Consider the following 20,847-nt stretch of genomic DNA (forward strand, 5'->3'; position numbering starts at 1 on the left):
TATATTAAAAGTTTGACTGTGGCTCGCACAGTCCTAGAAGAATTCACAAATGAATTATGCTATGACATAAACTCTACAGGAAGACGTGCATTTATGAAAAGAAAAATGAACACACTTTGAGTGTTCAAACATTGGGAATGAAATGAATGAGAAGTATTTTTAATATTCTATTTATTTACATAATTAAATACCATTTCATCTTTTTACTAATTCATAATAGGTTTGCTGCACAGAGAAACTTTTTGTGCGCAATTTTAATTGTGGGAGAGGAAAATTGCAGGACTTTTATTTTCTTAAACTAACATGCCTAAATTTGAACTAAACTGGGATCAGATATTTAACAGTCATTAGAAAAATACCATAATTCTCTGAGGATTTTGGAGTAAAAGACTAAACTTAATGATGTCTTCACTTGTTTTAGTGAGTGTTATCACCCTATTTGATTGGATGAAAATCATAAATTTAATTGCATATTGGTTACTTGACATAAATAAGTACATTCCCTTAAAAAGACAAGGAAAGGTATTTGATTACCTTGTATTACATGTGAGTTGTCTTTCAAGAAGAAGTTATACAGGTATTTGGGAATAAAAGCAGACATACACGCATATGCCAAGGCTAAGAAAGAATAAGGCAAAAACATACGACAAATTAGTTAATGGGGCAAATATTCAGTGGTCATTCACTCACTCATCACATATTCCTTGAATCTACTATTAAACAAGAGTTATGTTAATAACTGATGAAAACACAAATTTAAGGGGGAAAATCAACCCTCTGCTCTTTAAAACAGAACATATTTTGCACAACAAAACATAACCATCTAGTATCTTTTCCATTTCGAACTAATGTAGAAATTAGTATCCCACAATAATAACTTTTATTATCTCAACTTATACAAATTTTTTAAAATCTCTAAACATGGACATTAATAATGAACTATACAAACCTCAAAATACTTAATTCTTGTTGATGCAAAAAAAAAAGGGGCCTCAGAACTTGGATTTAGGAATACCATTCATGAATTGTTCTTTCAAACACAGATTGTTTACTATTCTTGGAGCAATATGTGTGATAATGGACTATAGACCTAATTAAAAACAGCAAACTTGTAGTCTAGCTAATGAGAAATACCATAGAACAGTGCATTTTTAAACCAATTCAAATTGTGAAATTTTAGCTTTTGGGGATTATTCTATCTCTACTCATTTCCAGGAATCTATGCAAAATCTGACATGAAATAGAATTGGGAAAAATGGAAATTCTAAGATTGAGGCTTCTAGAGACTCATGTTATGTATATGGTAAATACATTCTATAAGTGCTATCATTACAGATTGGAGTCATTTAAGTGTAACAAATATTTATGAAAAATCTACTATAAGAAGACATTGTAACAGGGGAATAGAAAACAGAAAAAAATCAATCATTAAGAAGAGCTGCTAAGCAAAAAAAGGATTACTATATTAGTATATAAATAACTAGAACACCAAACAGACACAATACATTCCTGAAACATGAAGTGCTGGGTTTTGGAGGAAGAATGAGAAAGTTTTCACTAAGGAGGTAGTGGTTGAAAAGATAGGCTTGGGAGATACAAAATTAATATTGATTTCTTTACAAATTGTTTAGGAAGTATAGACTAAAACTAATCACTAAAGAAGTAAAAATTTTCTCCAATGTTTCATAAAAATGACCACCAATGTAGATGAGCGTCTTAGAATAATCAGTAAGAGACTAGTCACTGCCTCATTACACCAAAACTGTGCAATAATAAATTCTTCACATCCTCTAAAATTATATACACATTACTTCACATGTATTTATACTATCTCCTAGGGGGAAAAACACCTTTCTTCATGTTTGTATAAAATGTTTTAAAATAATATGCGCCAAGATCATGTAAATGATAAATAAGCTTACCTTCATTATTGAAGTTTAAATATAAGAATGGAGCACAAAGTGAGTCGAGACCTGACAGGGAGGGGTTGAAGAACAAATTCAAATAAACATAATTAACTAGAATTGTAGATATATACCTTATCAGCTCTGCATTCCCTCTACATAGATTAAGTATTATAAATACTACACATCCAGAAATATATTACTTCATGGGTTAATGTGGGAGTAACGGATAGTGACTAGCACATAGTATGTCTGCAATACAAATCAGCTATTATGATTATCAATATTACTATGAATTGAAGAGAGAAACATACTAAATGAAAATGTGAAAAGGATAGAAGGCTTGGGCTACAGTCCCATCTCTGACCCTGCGTGTTCTTAGCAATCACTTAACGTCTCCAGGCATGTTTCCTCGTCTGAGAGATTTGTCTTACACATTTCTTTGGTATCATGGAAAAAGATCCTTTAAAATTGTGAAGTGAAATATAGACATGTGACATATTCCTTTTATTAATAATGCTGTTCAAAAAATAATGATGCTGTTCATACATTGCCATGTTGGAAGAATGTACATAAATCTATCTACAATTGTTACAAAGACAGAACTCCTCTAAAATGGACAGAGCTAGGAAAAAGGATGCTTCATTTGAAGTTTGGCCAGAAAGAGATAATTACAATATTTAAAAAAACATTGTTTATTACAACATATTCAAATATAGGACTGGTTAAAATCAGTTTCTCATTTGTGAATAAATAAATGGCCACAAAAATAATGAGAAAAGTAAAAATCAGGATATGGAACATAAAAGATATTTTTAAAAAGATAATAAATGAAATAAACAGTTTAAAGGGTATCCTATTCCCCAATTCCTGATAAACATGTTAAGCATAAACTGTAAAGGATTAAATGGTTAGAATATCAATTGACCCCAGATTATTTGTGCTATAAAATTATTCTGTTATTTTCATAAGCACTGAAACACAAAGGTTATAATTGTACAAAACGTTCTTTCTACTTTTCTAATTACCATGATGGCAAATTGTCTCATTAAACATCATGGCTTTAAATGATATCTACTTGGCATTTAGGCAAACTTGTAAAAAATAGTTCTCATAAACCTTTCAATGAGTGGATCATAGCTTTAGTACTGACTTTACTCAAAGCCGAGGATGGTTTTATATTTTGTTATAATTGTAAATATTGCCGGTCATGCAACATGCTCCTACTACCTCAAGAGGAGTCTTGGTGATTGGAAAAAGTTACCTTGCCAATACACAAGATCAGGATGGGACACTACCCAGGCTTTTAACACACGCCTAAATTTTGCATGACCTTCTGGCGATGATAGCAGTTCATCATACTGATGACAACGAGGAATATCCACTTCGATCTGTAAAATACAAAGCAATATGATGTAACTGTGATCGCCAATAAACCCCAGGGTAAAAAAGAGACCATATGAATTTCAGAATAGACCACCTATACAATGCTGTTTGAATCTTACATTAATACTGTGGAAACAACAAAAAGGTTGGATACTTAAGGAAAACAACCATTTCTTTTGAAAAGGTATGTATCCATACAGTTTCCAAAAAAATCTTCCTTTATAACATGGTCTAAAAAAAGGGCAAATTCTACAGATAACAATGTATAATTATTAAGAAAAGTTACTTGGCCTAAACTCCTCTTAGGGACAGTTCTTACTCATTAACTTATGAGTACAGAAGTTATGCTCACTCTAAACAGTGTATGAATATGATGGCTGCTGAGCACAATGAAAGGAAGACAATTTCCTCCTGCCTTTCTATAATTTTAAGATTTGGCAAAATTATCTTAGATTGTTCAAGAAAATCGAAATCTTACTTGTCTATCTGTAGGAATTGGAGTATCTTTATCAATTGCATCATACTTGGCATGAATAGCCCCCTGCAAAAAATAAGAGAGAATAATATTAATTAATCATATCCTTGATAAATTATTAATTTAGTTAAATATACCTCTTATAAGCATCTATCATTGACAACCCACTTAATTATACATACGGACATTAAAAACCAAAGTATACCTCTCAGAAAAATTCTCTACAGTTTTGGTAACCCGTGACGCAAGTCCAGGACAATTTGTCAGTTTGTCCCGAAAGACAAACAGGTCAGGTGAGTCATGGAGCCAATGAGTGTGCCGGTCCAACTGCCCGGCCTCCACAACACAAGACAGCCTCATTGTTCTCCACTCATTGCTACCTCAAACATAGTCAGTTTTATGAAAACATTTTTTAAAAAGTTTTGGGGGGTCCACAGGAGGCCATCCCACAAGCAATTTTCCTGTAAAGTTGGTAATGAAAACAAAAATAAAAGGGAACTGTGTAAAACAGTGGTAGTTCAGCACCAGGAAGCAGAAGTTGAAATAAAGTGAAGCATGGAATATCGGGTAGATATGGAATCACTAAGGGACTAAACAGACCATCTACACTTTTTAGTTATACCGGTACAGAAGGAATGACTGAATAGACCACTGCAAATCTTAGTCGTGCTCAGCAGGACCACGCATGGAACAATTTTTATTACTCTGGCTTACTGTAATCATGTAGAAAGACCCAGTATTTTGGGGTTCAAATTATGACATTTGCTGTATCAACTTCTATGCTATGTCTATTTAATGACAGATTTAGACAATCTGACCTCAGAAGTCACCTTGAACTTTAGCATTATATGGTTCTACAATTCTAACTATTAATGTGTGGTATGGAACAATAGGCATTCTTATAAAGCAACCACCCAACTCAAAGATGTGTGTAGAATCTCATCAAAGGAATCAGGAATGAATAAAATTATTTTAAAAGGGAGCTGAAAAGAATTAAAAATACTTTGAGGGAATTCAGGAGGAAAATGCATGATGGATATCCATACGACATTGGTAAGAGAGTGTCTGAGGCAGGATGACAAAGAAATTGACTGGGGATAAAAGGGGGGATGAGAATTTGGCTCATTATCATGACTGCTGTTACCAGAGTTCTCTGTTAGTACTGCAAGCCACCCTAATAATTTTGTGACAGCTCTCCTTTCCTCACTGCCACAGATTAGGCATTGTACAAGACAAAGTAGCTATTTGTCTTGGCAGCATGGTTCTTGGGGGATAGGTGTGCCAAAAAGCACAGAGTTATGTTAATGATTTTTGATATAGTTCAAGTGGAAGATTTCTCCAAACTTAGATAGAACTACTTATAAATAGGCAATTCTATTCCTAAATAAACATACTTTATAGGCATGATAATACACTTATAACTGGAATATATATTCACAAGATAATCTGATTTAAAAATTAATAAAGATAATTTCTATAAGCTCCATTAAATGCAATATTAAGTACCATAAATCTAACAAACCTTCAATTTATTTTGCTATTGTGTTCTTTTCCTCTATTCTTTTCACTTAAAATTGCCAAATATTCTTAATGCTTATATTTTACTACGTAACTTTCTAACAACTTGAAAAACATATATTTGGAGAATACTTCCCTACTTCTTCCTTTCTTCTTAGCACTCTTATAATCAGCTTCTAACCTTCTCTTTTCTTTCTTACCTCAACTCCCAGAAGAGCAGCCCAGGTTAAACCTCTCATAAGTGGAGGAATGTCAACTCTTGCTTCTTTCCAGATTTGATTTTTTTTATACGGATAAGCCTAGAGATGAAAAAAAAAACATATAAAAGTGTCTCAAATTACTAAGTAGCATATAGTCATCTAAGAGTCCTAAATATATACTAGTGATAACATTGAAAGAGATCTTCAATAAATTTCTAACTATCTCTCATGTTACTACTTTGGTACTATTAATACATAAGTTGGCTGTGCAATGGTTCCCTCTATTCTATAAATCTCATATAGTACAACCAAAGAGGAGAACTCATTCCACTGTTTTCAGTCACTCCACTCTATTGGGTGCTCTGAGAGAATTATCAGTGAGTCATATGGAGAACAATACTGCCAGTCTCATATGGATTAAATAATGCATGCTTATCACTGTAAAAGATCTGGTGATACAGAAAATATTTAATAAATATGTTATTATTGTGGCTACTTCTATATCCTTGCATATAAAATTTTCCTTTTATAATTTTGTCCTTAGGAGAGAGTTCTAGAAAATAATTATTAGGACAAAAGGCATAGATATTGTTAAGGCTCTCTATATACAGGGTCTGGCACAAATAATGCCCCATTTTATTACATAAAAATCTTATTTCAAAATCATAAGCATGTGATTCTGTAACACAACAATAGCACACTCAAACACACCACATGGCATTTTAGGTGGAGTGTTCAAATTGCTGTCTGTCTTGTGCAAGACATTCACAACCCTACCGACGGTGTTACTTCTGCCGGACCCTGTACACTTTCAAATTGCGTTACACTGTTTCAATCAATGTACACTTATTCCGAAGGGATGAGAGTGCCAATCTTAATATGCCTTTGTTCACTTTACTAATTTGGTAATCAAAAAAAACCTATTAAAATTTTTTTCATTCCAAGTGAAGCTAAACATTTGAATAGATTTACTGATTAGTTGTGTTTCTATTATGTTCTTTATTCATTTCTCTTCCAATAATGAGTGTTTTTCCTACTGATTTTTCATTGTTCTTTAAACATATGGCTATTAATCTTTTGTCTCATATGATTTTGCATATTTCCTGCATCTTGTTTTTATTTTTTAATTTTACTTACTATGAACATGTATGATTTTTATAACTAAATGTTAATTAGAAAAGATATGTCATGAGAATTAGTCTTCGCATGACATCAAGATTCCCGAATAATGCCAGAGAAATAAAAAGCAAGGATTGAATATGGGCTCTTATAAAACTTTCCACATTAGAACCCCTACCTTTAGCAGCCTGTCAAAGAGAATGATTCTGTTTAGTTGGTACTCTGTGTCCCTCTCTCGGATGATTAAAGGGAGAGTGGCAGCGGCAGACAACTCATTATTGCTGTTTGAGTGAGGTAAATTAGCCTGGCTGTAAAAGAGAAACAAAAACAGGAAAAAGGTACAAATTTTTAAAAAAAAAACACCATATTAAGTGTTCTATTTAGAAAATAGTCTTCAGAGAAAACATATGTTTCTTACCAATCAGTGAAGAAAAACAAGTATAAAAGGGAATGATATATACTTACTCATCTTCAAGTAGTGGGTAAAATGCTTCTCCACCAACATCTTTTAATCTCTGTGAATTAAAAGAGAAATATTTACATATGAGAATCTGAGACAAAAACACTGATCTGCATTTAAAAAGGAAAAATAACGTAAAGTTTATGAATTTATAAAGGTACCAAGAGAAGTATTAAATACAATTTAAAATTCATTCCTATCACAAATATGCAAATATACTATTCCTCTAGCGATTATGTTTAGCTCTGAAGAGTAGTTTTTATATGTTGATTATTTATACCTCCAGGAATGTCTTGTAAATGTTAGACAACTACTATTATTTTTTCCAAACACAATTCAAAATTTTTTAAATTGCTATAAAATTTAATAAATGAATAAAATATTTTTTAATTAATTGAAAGTTACTTTTAAAATACATATCCTTTAATTTAAAGCTCAATTAGATTTTTTTTTCCCTTTGGAATTAATACAAACTAAGACAAAAGTAAAGGAACTAATAAAAAAATTCAAAAGAATTTCTCACAACATATTTTGAATATGTATGATTCAAATACTGAATAAATCCACTGATGAAGTTCAATTCCCTTTATTATCACTTTCAGAAAGTAACTATAAAAAATGTTACCACAATAACAACATTTTGCAGGACTTTAGGTATTCTTCAGAAATGGGTGGAGGCAGGCAGTCGTAAAGCACAATCTTACACAGAGCCTCAGCAAGGCGATTGAGTTAGCGCCAACCTGCCTGCTGCTGTGCTCGTCAGTTCAGCGTCCGACCTGAGCGCAGGCTGCCTGCCCCTGTGGGACTGACAGCCGTCTACGCTCCGGGTGCGGCCAGCACTGATCTTCCACTGCCCAGCGCCACTAGCACTCCTCCAGGACAGTTGCTCCCAGAAATTTTTAAAGCCAAAGAAAAATTTTTAACTCAACACTGAGAATCTGGCAAACACTGGTTTTATGCTTGGCTTCTGTCTAAAATTTGGCAGGCCATGCACTTACCCATCTCGCCTTTAAACCTTTAGGTATTCCTTTCATGGATTAAAATTTAAAGTAGAAAACTAAGATTTCCCCAAGTTTCACTGCATCATTAATATATTTTTTAAAGTTTGGATATTACTGTCCTTAAAGTAATAAATATTACTTTTAAGTATCTTTCCTGCTCTTTTTACTAAACAAAAATTCAGTATATCAAGTGCAGAAAAGAGCAAAATACTTATACAGAAAAAGATAAGATAAAATTATGTTTTGGTTTCCATAGTATTTCAAAAAATCAGCAATGTTATCATTTTAAAATATATCTAGAGTAAAATTTAAATTTAACTTGTATTCATATAATTTGGGTTATATATAAGTTAAACAAATTAAGAGTAAAATGAAATCAGTTAAAAGCATATATTTTGGATGTAGTTTATTGTTTGTTCCTTGTATTGTTATTTATCTACTATACACATTGTCCCTTCAAAGAGTTCAGTATATTAGGTAGTAATAATTATATATTTTAATTTTTTTCTAGCATTATGACAGATAAGAAATTCTAATATCCTCAAATTATATAATAGGTAAAATATCAACTGACAGAAAAAGACTTAAAAAATAAGGAAAATTCAGTGATATAAGACATACACCTGGACTTAGAGAAAAAGGAGGGAACTAGCCCTGGAAACTGCGGCCTATGGCTCTAGAGCACAGTGGGACAAAGCCTGGGCTGGGCACCTGATTAACTGCCAGCACACGAGGGGAGACCATGCTGAATCCGGGTACAGAAAGAAATGTGTGTGTGTATGTTTTGGGAGGTTGGGGTGCTGCTAACCTAGAGACAAACAACAAGGAATTTCAGCTTCAGCCACAGATGGTTAAAATAAAAAGGCTAAGAGTTTTGGTTTCCAGTCCAATGTTCAAACAGCTTGAAAGTCATTCCTCCTGCTCTAACAACAAGAAAAAAATCTAAACAAACTGGAAGTCAACTCTTTTTAGATCAGAATTAGAACAAAATGCTGCCTGGAAAACTGGACATACAGGCAAATACAGAGAATCACAGCTCAGCTGGAGCAGAAGCCGCTGCGGGAGCCTGGTAAGAAAAACTGAAGGGCACCTGACTAAGTGCTGCAGACTTGGCAAGGACTAACTGGAGAGAGAAAAACTGGAGACCCAGCTGTAGGGGAGCCCACACTCCACGGGTTTTACCTCTACACATACCAACAGGTTCTCAGGGTAAAGATCTGAGAAAAATCCCCTCGGCATCTGTAGGCGGAAGGGTGAAGTAACCATTCTGAAATTCCCCCAGAGGACTTTGCGCTCATCAATAAAGACCTGACCTCAAAAACTATTTTATAGAGCCTAAGTGACTGAGGGGAAAGACAACACCCTAGCCTCCTCTAGTTTTTGATGCGGAAGATAAATACCCAATTCCTGCTGCCTATTGCTTTCCTGTCTCATGAAGTAGGGAGGGAAACGGAGAAATACATGTGAAGGTTACAGCCCAGAGACACGGGCTCACTAAAAGGGTGAGAGCTAATATAGGATTACAGAACACTTTTCCTCCGCTACCATACCTCTGTAACAACAGGGCTTCTGTATATAACAGATTACAACGGAAAGAACCACAAGCCTCAGATCCTATTTTAAAAAGTCTCTAGGGAAACCCAAAGACAACAGAGAAAACAAGAACAAGGACAGTTAAAAAAAATGTTAGCCTCTGACAAAAAGGCTACACAAATACTAAACAGCTAGATAAACAGAAAATCTTACAGTAAAGATCTATTCACCACAGTTCCCTTTACAGATACATCATGCTGAGTTCCTAATAAAAAATTGCAGGGCATACTAAAAGGCAAAAAAGACACTCGAAAGAAACATAGCAAGCTTTAGAACTCGATTCATAAATGGCAGAGATTTTAGAATGATCAGATCAGGAACCTAAAAGAACTATGGTTAATATGTGAAGGGCTCTAAGAGGAAAACGTAGACATCATACAAGAACAGGTGGGTATGATAAGCAAAGAGATGAAAAGATTGTTAGGAAAATATGTGATTTTGAAAAGATATCAATAGAAACTTTCTAAATTGAAATGCAAGGAGAAAAATGAAAAAAAATAACCCAAAATATTCAATGGAATATCCAAGAATGATGGAACAATTAAAAAAGATACAATCTATGTGTAACAGAATACCAGAAGGGGGAGAAAGAAAGGAACTAAAGAAATATTTGAAGTAATAATGACAGAAATTTTCAAAATTAAACAGACACCAAAAGACAGAGATCCAGGAAGCTCAGAGAACTCTGGACAGGATAAATACAACCCCTCCCCCCAAAAAAACCCTAACAACAACCAACCAACCAACCAACCAACAAAACAACCCTTTCTCCACATCCCAAACCTAGGCATACCATATTCAAACTGCAGAGAATCAAAGACAAAGAGAAAATCTTGAAGGAGGCCATGGCCAGGGAAGGGATGGGGGTGACTTTACACGATCGGGGCACGAGGGTACAAATTACATCAGACTGCTCTTCAGACACCATGCAAGCAAGAAGAGAATAGCATGAAATATTTGAAGTATTGAAAGAAAAAAGCAACAAAACTACAATTTTTTACATTGCAAAATTATCCTACAAAAATGGAAAAATTAATTCTTAGACAAACAAGAATTGAGGGAATTTGTTGCCTTGAAAGAAATGTTAAAAGTTCTTTCGAGAGAAGGAAAATTACAGGATTAGAAAATTAAATCCACATGAAGAAAGGAAGGCTGTTAGAGGAAATATAAATGAATATAAGGAATACTTTTCATTTTCCTATTCTTAATTGATCTAACAAATTGTTTGTTCAAAATAATAGATCGATGCATTTGGTGAAAAGCTATGGATATGTGAAAAGACTGACAGCCTCGTACTAAGGGATGGGAAGAAGGAAACAGGAATGCACAGTTATAAAACACCTGTACTACCTGGGAAGCAGTTTAGCATTATCTGAAAGTGAACTTATATTAGTTGTAAATGTACACGGCAAACTTAAGGCAACCACTAAAATTTTTTAAAGAAGTATACTTGCTATGGTAAAAGAGGAGAGAAAATGGAATCATAGAAAACGGTCAATTAAAAATTGAGAAGGCAGAAAAAGAAGTAGTAGTACAGAGAAACAGAGAGATGGAAGGAAGGAGAGAATGAGGGAGAGAAAGAGAACAAAGAGGGCAAGGAACACAGAACATGGTAGATATGGTAGATATTAATGTAACTATATCAACAATCTACCAATTAAAAGATAGAAACTATTAAAAAACAAGACCCATCTCTATGTTGTTTATAATAAACCCACTTTAAAGATGAAGACATAGATAGATTAAAGGTAAAGAAACAGAGAAAGATATACCATGGTAACACTAACTGAAAGAAGGTAGAATAGCGATATTTATTCTCAAAAAAACTGACATTAGAGTAAGAAATTTCATACACACACATACACACATTCTATTTACAAGAGCAACAATAAAACATCTCAGAAATAAATTTGATAACTGAAATATAGACATTAAAAAGGAAATTGTGATATAAAATAGGACTTAACATGTATATCTACCATTTTCAATAAACAGGACTCCATATGCTAACTATATCAATTCCCTACAAATTAACCTTTAAATTTAATGCATTCCCAATCAAATTCCTATAATTTTTAATGAAGTTTGAGAAGATGATTAAAGAGAGCTCATAGTCTATTTAGAGGAGAACAAATTAGAGGTCTTCCCTTGCTAGACTGTACGACCTCATATAAAACTATGTACTAAGATAGAGTGCTATTGGCTCATGTGAGACAGTAAGTCCACGATCAGAGCAGCAGCCCAGAATCATATCCATGCATATACGAAAGAGATGACATTATGGATAAAAAAATCAAATTACTCAATATAGTGCTAAGATAGGATGTCTTCTTATGAATGAAATATGATATTGGATACCCCCTCACACCTTATTTAAAAAAATCCAGGTGGATTAATGGACTAAATATGAAAAAAGATTTCAATGTTTTAGAAGAAAATAGAAAAATATATTATACAAAATATATTTATAACCTTGGTGTAGCTGTAAATAAGTTACAATAAGTAAATTACAAAAAATGAAACATAGTTAACAATAAAAAACACTGAAAAAGGAATTATATTCATTATGAGAAACTTCCAAAAGTTAAAGGAAAAGCTAGATTAGAAAATTTGCAGGGAATACATTTTTAAAAGCCTTAGCATCAGTAAAAAGTCACTCAATAAAAAATCAGCAAAAGATATGAATTAGTCATGCACAGAAGAGGTAAGCAAACAGTCAAAAAATATGAAAGCATTCTTATCTGCATTAGAATCAGGGAATTAAAAATTAGTATTATAACAAAATACCATTCCGTATCTTTTGGAGCAACAATTTTAAAAAAATGATGTTATCATGTGTTAGTAAGTATGTGGAGAAGTAAGAACTCTTTATTCAATGATGGTGAAAAGATAAACCAATAAGACCACCTTTGTGGACAATCAGACAATATGCACTAAAGCCAAAGATGTACAGATGCATTTCCGAAATGCTGTACCTGGGCTCATAGAGTAAAGAAGCTCTCTTATATATTTTGAAATCAGGCAGGAATTCAGGCTTTATGTGTATCTGTAGGGTTTCAGTAAAAAAAGGATCTGAAGCAAGTTTGCCAAAGCACCATCCTTACATTTCTCAGCTGGCATAACGACAAGGTGACAGTGGTGTCATCCAATAGTGAGCTTCTATCTCGACCTTGTCCAAAGCCTTCACCATCTTCAAAGAGAAAACTAAAAGAAATTTTAAAAAATTATTTTAATGGGTACACAAAATCCAATTTAGTATTTATCCTAAGTTATGAATCCCTTCAGCAAAGAAAGAAATTTTAGACTGAATGAGTTAATAAAAAAATGTAACTGCTGTTTAAAAATTCTCTAAACAATTCTCATTTTTAAATATATGTTGAGTAGGTATGAATATGATATAAATACAAAGCATTTTATGAATAAAGAGTAAGATTTACATACTTTGCTAAGGCAGGTTCAAGCTAAAATTACTTTCTGATACTATTTAAATGTGATTCTGAGAAAGTTTACATGAGTCAAGAATGATAAAGTGCGGAAAAAAGAAAAACCACATGTAATGATGGTAACTTCTCAGGTAAAAGAATATAGAATAATGAATGCATGAACTTTGTTTAAAATGTTAGAAAATTACTCTTGAGAATTTAAATATCCTTTAAAGCATTTATTCTTAGAATTTTTATCATTTTATTTTCTGATTTTTCTACTTAATTCAATTTGAGCAGTATAATTGAAATAAATATTTTAAAATCAGTTTAGGAGAGAAAAATGTAGGGAACCAACAGTCTATTCAAATAACTAACCTAAAAAATTTAACATGTAAGAAAAAAATGATCAGCAGATGATTTTTACAGTTACCTACAATGATCAATTCTAATCCAAAAATCTAAAACTAAAATTTTAGAGCATTGGTGGAAACTTAAGAGATTCATGGTTTATCTCCGAATAAATATTGAGAGCAGGAGAGCAGCAGTAATTCTGGCCCTAGGGTTCTATTGTTATTTAAATTCCAGTCTAACTTACAGAATGGTGCCCAGGATCTTAAGCAGTTCTGCAGACTTTTATCAGCACCTTAATGATCTCTAGAACAAGTAATAAGGTCATAGAATACACTTACACTTATGATTTATATTTGGAAATAGAAAATAGTTTCTCATAATAGGCATATTCATTGATTAACTCCTGAATATTACTGTTCTGACTTGTACATTTTTAATTTACTGAATATTAATTATTACGAGATATTCTATAATAATAACTTTACTTCAAATGGAAGATAAGTAATTATTATTAAAAAAGAATGCCTATTAGAAATAATGAAAATATTGATGGGTACTTTGCAATTAGACACTTCATTAAAAAAGAAGGTACTAACTTCCAATTGCTTTCATAATCACTGAGTTGGAATGTCTATCAAAATTTTTAAAAAATATTATTACTAAATTGTTTTATTCATATCCAAAATTTTTCTTTTCTTACTTGGGGAGTGTGCAGATGGGTGGTTTGGATCGAATGATTTCCTTGTTGACAAGCTCTTTCTCCAAGTCACCTCCAGCTAAACACCAAAGGTAATACACTTCTTCAATTGATCTTTCTGCCAGGTAATCACTGTTTATATCTATTAATGGAAAATTAAAGAGAATCATAGCTATCGTACTTTTTTTAATTAAAAGGCAACAGACAATATTAGCTGATATTATATAAAAAGTACAAACTGAAAAACATAGTAAGATATCCTTAAGAATATTCATATTATAAAATGCACAGAGTATAAAAGGTACATTCATTTTCTTGGGAAAGACTACGATTTTACCCTCACAGTATATGGGATGTATCTCAGCTACACCGGGCTCTGTGGGACAGGAATAAGGGCAGCAAAAACCACAGGAGCGGGCAACCGACACAAACTGCTCTGTCGTTCGTGTCTGTCGTCCATTGCGGCCTCTTCCGAGAAGTCTTTCTTGATGTGCTATGTTCAGGCTGACCTTCACTGTAACAGTGATTATATGACAAAATGCCTGCCTGCGTCCCCGTTTGGCATGAATGTCACCTGAAGGTAAAGTGTATGGAACAAAGCAGGGACTCGATAAATATTTAATTGAACGAATGTTTAGTAACTATTTCCTACCTGGACATACCTCATAATAACTTTTCAGCACAAAAGTAACTTACTGGTGTCACTACGGCACACATTCTGAGAGTCGTAATCTTCATAGCGAGACAGAAAAAGTGATATTCCCTTAAAGTGTGAAATGCAACAGTGCAAATGTCCTATCAATAATACCATGTAAGAGATAGTTTATAATAAATTATGTGATATATAAATGTTGATATAGTGAAGTTTCCATTGAAAATTAGAAGACCTGATTTTGGCACAAAGATTTAGACGAAATTGATCTTTGTTTTACATATTAATTTTCATGGTGCCATTTCTCCTTGATTCTTAAAGTTTATGCTCCAAAGTAATTTAAATTTTTTTTAATTATTTTATTATTGTTCAATTACAGTTGTCTGCGTTTTCTAAATTTAAAGGATGAAAAGTTTAGTTATATAAAATGTTAGGTTAAGCACATCCAGAATTACCTTTTAATTCCAAGATGAGTGTCCATAAAGTCTCACTAATGTATTATATATAGTTGATGTAATAAAAAATGGAACTAGGATAAGCATACTCCCTTTAACAACAAGGCTTACAACATTGCCTATGTTACTTATCATTACCTTTACACAGCTGGCTGATATCTTCAGGCAGAGTTAAATCAGCACATCTCAGAGAAGAGGAAAACAAACCGGCAGGTTTTGTAAATGGGGTGTATAGAGGTGACACTTCACTGAACACCTGGTCCTGCATTAATTCTTCTGGGGTTGGCCTTGAGAAACACATTTAAAATACAGAGTATGAACGAAAATCATTAAAATTTCCTAGAATAATGGCATACATTCAAGGGGATAGGTAAAAGTGTTTTTTTTTTTTATTTTTTTTTATTGTTATTCAATTACAGTTGTATGCCTTTTCTCCCCATCCCTCCACCCCACCCCAGGTGAACCCACCTCCCTCCCCCCTCTCCACCCTCCCCCTTGGTTTTGTCCATGTGTCCTTTATAGTAGTTCCTGTAATCCCCTCTACCCACTGTCCCCACCCCCACCCCCCACCCCCGCCCTGGCTATTGTTAGATTGTTCTTAACTTCAATGTCTCTAGTTATATTTTGTTTGCTTTTTTCTTCTATTGCTTATGTTCCAGTTAAAGGTGAGATCATATGGTACTTGTCCCTCACTGCCTGGCTTATTTCACTTAGCATAATGCTCTCCAGTTTCATCCATGCTGTTGCAAAGGGTATAAGCTCCTTCTTTCTCTCTGCTGCGTAGAATTCCATTGTGTAAATATACCATAGTTTTTGGATCCACTCGTTTGCTGATGGGCACTTCGGTTGCTTCCAGTACTTGGCTATTGTAAATTGTGCTGCTATGAACATTGGGGTGCATAGATTCTTTTCGATTGGTGTTTCAGTGTTCTTAGGGTATAATCCCAGCAGCGGAATTACTGGGTCAAAGGGCAGTTCCATTTTTAGTTTTCTGAGGAAATTCCATATTGTTTTCCACAGTGGCCTCATCAGTCTGCATTCCCACCAACAGTGCACGAGGGTTCCCTTTTCTCCACATCCTCTCCAACATTTGTTTGTGGATTTGTTTATGTTGGCCATTCTGACTGGTGTGAGATGATACCTCATTGTGGTTTTAATTTGCATCTCTCTGATGGCTAGTGATGCTGAGCATCTTTTCATATGTCTCTGGGCCCTCTGTATGTCTTCCTTGGAGAAGTGTCTGTTCAAGTCCTTTGCCCATTTTTTAATTGGGTTGTTTGTCTTCCTGGAGTGGAGTCGTGTGAATTCTTTATATATTTTGGAGATCAGGCCCTTGTCTGAGGTATCATTGGCAAATATGTTTTCCCATACTGTTGGTTCTCTTTGTAATTTGGTGCTGTTTTCTTTAGCCATGCAGAAGCTTTTTAATTTGATGAGGTCCCATTTGTTTATTCTTTCCTTTATGTCCCTTGCTTTAGGGGATGTGTCTGTGAGGATGTTGCTGCGTGGAATGTCTGAGATTTTCCTGCCAATGTTTTCCTCAAGGACTTTTATGGTGTTACGGCTTATATTTAAGTCTTTTATCCATCTTGAGTTTATTTTCATGTATGGCGTAAGTTGGTGATCGAGTTTCATTTTTTTGCACGTAGCTGTCCAGATCTCCCAACACCATCTGTTGAAGAGGCTGTTTTTGCTCCATTTTATGCTCCTGCCTCCTTTGTCAAATATTAATTGATCGTATAGACTTGAGTTTATTTCTGGGCTCTCTATTCTGTTCCATTGGTCTATGTGCCTGTTTTTATGCCAGTACCAGGCTGTTTTGATTACAGTGGCCTTGTAATACAGTTTGATATCAGGTATTGTGATCCCTCCTACTTTGTTCTTCTTTCTCAAAACTGCTGCAGCTATTCGAAGTCGTTTATGATTCCATATGAATTTCTGCAATGTTTGTTCTATATCTGTGAAATATGTCATGGGTACTCTAATAGGGATTGCATTGAATCTATAAATTGCTTTGGGTAGTATGGCCATTTTGATGATGTTGATTCTTCCAATCCATGAACATGGTACATGCTTCCATTTGTTTGTATCTTCCTTAATTTCTTTCTTCAGTGTTGTGTAGTTTTCTGAGTACAGGTCTTTTACCTCCTTGGTTAGGTTTATTCCTAGGTACTTTATTTTTCTTGTTGCTATATCGAATGGGATTTTTTTCCTGATTTCTGTTTCTGCAGTTTCGTTGCTGGTGTACAGGAATGCCTTTGATTTCTGGGTATTGACTCTGTATCCAGCTGTTTTGCCAAATTCATTTATTAGGTCAAGTAGTTTTTGAGTGGGGTCTATAGGGTTTTCCATGTACACTATCATGTCGTCTGCAAACAGTGACAGTTTCATTTCCTCCTTTCCAATTTGGATGCCTTTTATTGCTTTTTCTTGTCTGATTGCTGTGGCTAGGACTTCCAATACTATGTTGAGTAGGAGTGGTGAGAGAGGGCATCCTTGTCTTGTTCCTGATCTTAGTGGGAAAGCTCTAAGTTTTTGTCCATTGAGTGTGATGTTGGCTGTAGGTCTCTCATATATGGCCTTTATTATGTTGAGGAATGCTCCCTCTATTACCACTTTGCTGAGTGTTTTTATCAGAAATGGGTGCTGTATCTTATCAAATGCTTTTTCCGCATCGAATTGTGCTTTTAGTCTCTATGTCACTTAGTTCTGCTCTGATCTTGGTTATTTCCTTCCTTCTGCTTGCTCTGGGCTGTCTTTGTTGTTGTTCCTCCAGTTCTTGTAGGCATAGGGTTAGGTTGTTTGTTTGAACTGTTTCTAACTTCTTAAGGTAGGCCTGTATTGCTATGAACTTCCCTCTCAGGACTGCCTTTGCTGTGTCCCATAGGTTTTGGGTTGTTGTGAGTTCGTTTTCATTTGTTTCCAGGAAGTTTTTGATTTCTTCCCTAATCTCGTTCTTGACCCATTCATTGTTTAATAGCATGCTATTCAGTCTCCATGATTTTGAGTGTTTTGGGTTTTTACCCTTGGGGTTGGTTTCTAGTTTCAGACCCTTGTGGTCAGAGAAGATGCTTGATATGATTTCAATTTTCTTGAATTTGTTGAGGCTTGCTTTGTGTCCTATCATGTGGTCTATCTTTGAAAAAGTTCCATGGACACTTGAAAAGAATGTGTATTTTGCTTCTGTAAAAGTTTTAAATACCTCATCAGCATAGAATATAAAAAAGCCCTGCTTGGCAGAGTCTGGAAGTTTACATTTATATAATAATCAAGTGACTGTAAGTGGTAAATGCTGAATTTTTTACCTTTGTTGTGCTCTTTGCACCTATGAACTATCAAATTTATTACATGTAGGCATCTCAATTTTTTAATTTTACCTTGACTACCATGTACCTGTTTTACTGAATATCTTACATTAAATGATACAATTTAATACCATTCCACACTAATGATACCTCTTAGTTCTCTTCCTGTGCTTAGTTTAATGTAGCATATTTACACAATACTATGCTTTTAATATCATTCCTCTCTTCCTAACATGTCTTCACAAAAATGTTTCTCTAAAGACAAATTAGAATACATTATTTTGAAACATTATATACATAAAGAAGTTTAGGGACAACTATACAGCTAATAGTGACATCATCAAATGAAAAGATATAATAAAACCTCTAAGAAATTCTTTTATATAATCAACAGTTATGAACATACTTCACTATATATCCAAGTTCTTTGCTATAATACAAATTTCCAATAAAGTTTTATTCTCATTTCTCTTCTATCATTTGAGTCTAGAAATATGTATATCCCACAATTTAGCTGATTTTTTAATTGGAGGCTAGAATATGAACTAGTAACTTCTTGTGGTATATTCCAGTTTTTTTGTCCATAGTTTAATATTTTTCTTCTTTTATGAATATACATTATAGCCATAACCAACAGTTATTACTATATATATAGATGTTTATTTAATCCATTGATATTATAACTAATAAGGAAAAAAAAACAACTACCTTATATGTTAAAGATCTCAGTGTAATCCCAAATTCTTAAAATACCAACCTCTTGGAAGGATGGAAGGTGAGACATTTCTTCAAAAGATCCATCATGTTCTCAGGAAGTTCCTGGTAAATAAGGAGAAAAATATTTAAAATGATACATTTAAAAAATATATTTGACTCCAATGTTTGCTAATCTAAGATGCTTTGATTTTCTTTTTGTTCCAAAGATTTATTTTTACCTGGCAAACTCAAATCTTCTGTCTTTTTGTTTTTATTGTGTTTTCTTTTCATTATATTTATTGGGGTGACATTGTTTAATAAAATTATATAGGTTTCAAGTGTACATTTCCATGATACATGATCTTCATATTGCACTGTGTTTTGGTTTTTTAAAAGTCTTTATCCAAATAAACAGCTTTAAATAGCTTGCTATTGCATCCCAGCATGCAAAATAAACAAATTTTCAATAACAGAATAATCACAAACCTTTATAGTATCCAGACAACCATGCTCTTCAGCCAGAACTGTTATAGTGTCATCCACACAGTCTATAAAACAGAAAAATTATAAGAATTAGTGCTGCTGTTCTAATTCATCAGACATACTGGATACTTAACTTTGATGATTTTTAAAAGTACTAGGTAATGAAGTTTTGGAAATTGTGATATTAAAAAGCTTGTGACTTTTTGAACTTTTATGTATATTGGTAAAAATAAACACTTCAAACACTAAATATTAATTGAATCGCAGATACTGAAAGATAGCAGCTTAAATGTACACAAAGCAGCAATAAAGGAGATAAATAATTTTGGCTATGCTTTCTCTTTCTATGTATGTATTTGAAAAGGCATTTATTATTTTTTCATGATTATAAGAATAATTTATTTTTATTATATACAATTTGGAGAATATACATATTTCTCTGAGAACTTAAAGTATAAGTTTAGTGTGTAGATGACATTTAGAAATTGCTAAGACTCCTTAACAGCTATGTTACCAATATTTAAAATTAAATGTGGTAAATGTGATACAATTTTATGGAATTGTATTTATTATTTATTATTTATTATTAATGTGTATTAATAATATTCTGTAATATTATTTGGAAACTTTATTAACCTGTACACCAATCTGTCACTCTTTTACATAAAATGTTCCATCACTGTTTTTCTGCCCTTTTATACATGTTTAATTTATTCTACTCTACAGTAATTACACAAATTTTTATAAATTTAAATTGCAAATATTTGCATCTGATATGTATTTAAAATTTATGAGCTTGTTATAAGAAAAAATAAACATTGTTCCTGAGTCATTATATACACTTGAGTCATCAAATAGAAAACTCAAAAGATGACATATTATCTGACAGTAAACTGCTACAGAGAAGGATAATTTTAAGTTCTCATATTCTGATTTCACACGTTAGTTTACTTGGCTATCTCAGAGGGGAAGGTGTGGGGGGAACTGGAAGAGATTAGCCAAAGAACATACATGCTGCCCATGGACACAGACAACAGTGTGGCATAGTGGGAGAGGGGGAGGGGAGGAGGGATTTGGGTGTAGGGGGGTAAAGGGGGGAGAATGGAGGACATCTGTAATTGTGTCAA

At 33.5% G+C, this 20,847-nt stretch overlaps 1 protein-coding gene across 5 annotated transcripts in view; it reads right to left on the reverse strand.

Annotated features, from left to right (window-relative positions):
• TBCK (TBC1 domain containing kinase) overlaps nucleotides 1–20,847 on the reverse strand; it is a 196,666-nt gene that overhangs the window by 121,813 nt on the left and 54,006 nt on the right. For all 5 annotated transcript variants that reach the window (XM_024574746.3, XM_024574745.3, XM_053922135.1 and 2 more), the window contains 12 exons: nucleotides 19,724–19,785; nucleotides 19,299–19,360; nucleotides 15,375–15,523; nucleotides 14,133–14,271; nucleotides 12,761–12,860; nucleotides 7,068–7,117; nucleotides 6,781–6,910; nucleotides 5,484–5,582; nucleotides 3,769–3,831; nucleotides 3,169–3,295; nucleotides 1,923–1,973; nucleotides 535–618 (listed from right to left, as the gene is read on the reverse strand). In XM_024574746.3, coding sequence (XP_024430514.2) covers nucleotides 535–618; nucleotides 1,923–1,973; nucleotides 3,169–3,295; nucleotides 3,769–3,831; nucleotides 5,484–5,582; nucleotides 6,781–6,910; nucleotides 7,068–7,117; nucleotides 12,761–12,860; nucleotides 14,133–14,271; nucleotides 15,375–15,523; nucleotides 19,299–19,360; nucleotides 19,724–19,785 — 1,116 coding nt within the window. The remainder of the gene's footprint in view (nucleotides 1–534; nucleotides 619–1,922; nucleotides 1,974–3,168; nucleotides 3,296–3,768; nucleotides 3,832–5,483; nucleotides 5,583–6,780; nucleotides 6,911–7,067; nucleotides 7,118–12,760; nucleotides 12,861–14,132; nucleotides 14,272–15,374; nucleotides 15,524–19,298; nucleotides 19,361–19,723; nucleotides 19,786–20,847) is intronic.

The sequence above is a fragment of the Desmodus rotundus genome, chromosome 4 (genome assembly GCF_022682495.2).
Source record: "Desmodus rotundus isolate HL8 chromosome 4, HLdesRot8A.1, whole genome shotgun sequence".
Lineage (NCBI taxonomy): Eukaryota > Metazoa > Chordata > Mammalia > Chiroptera > Phyllostomidae > Desmodus > Desmodus rotundus.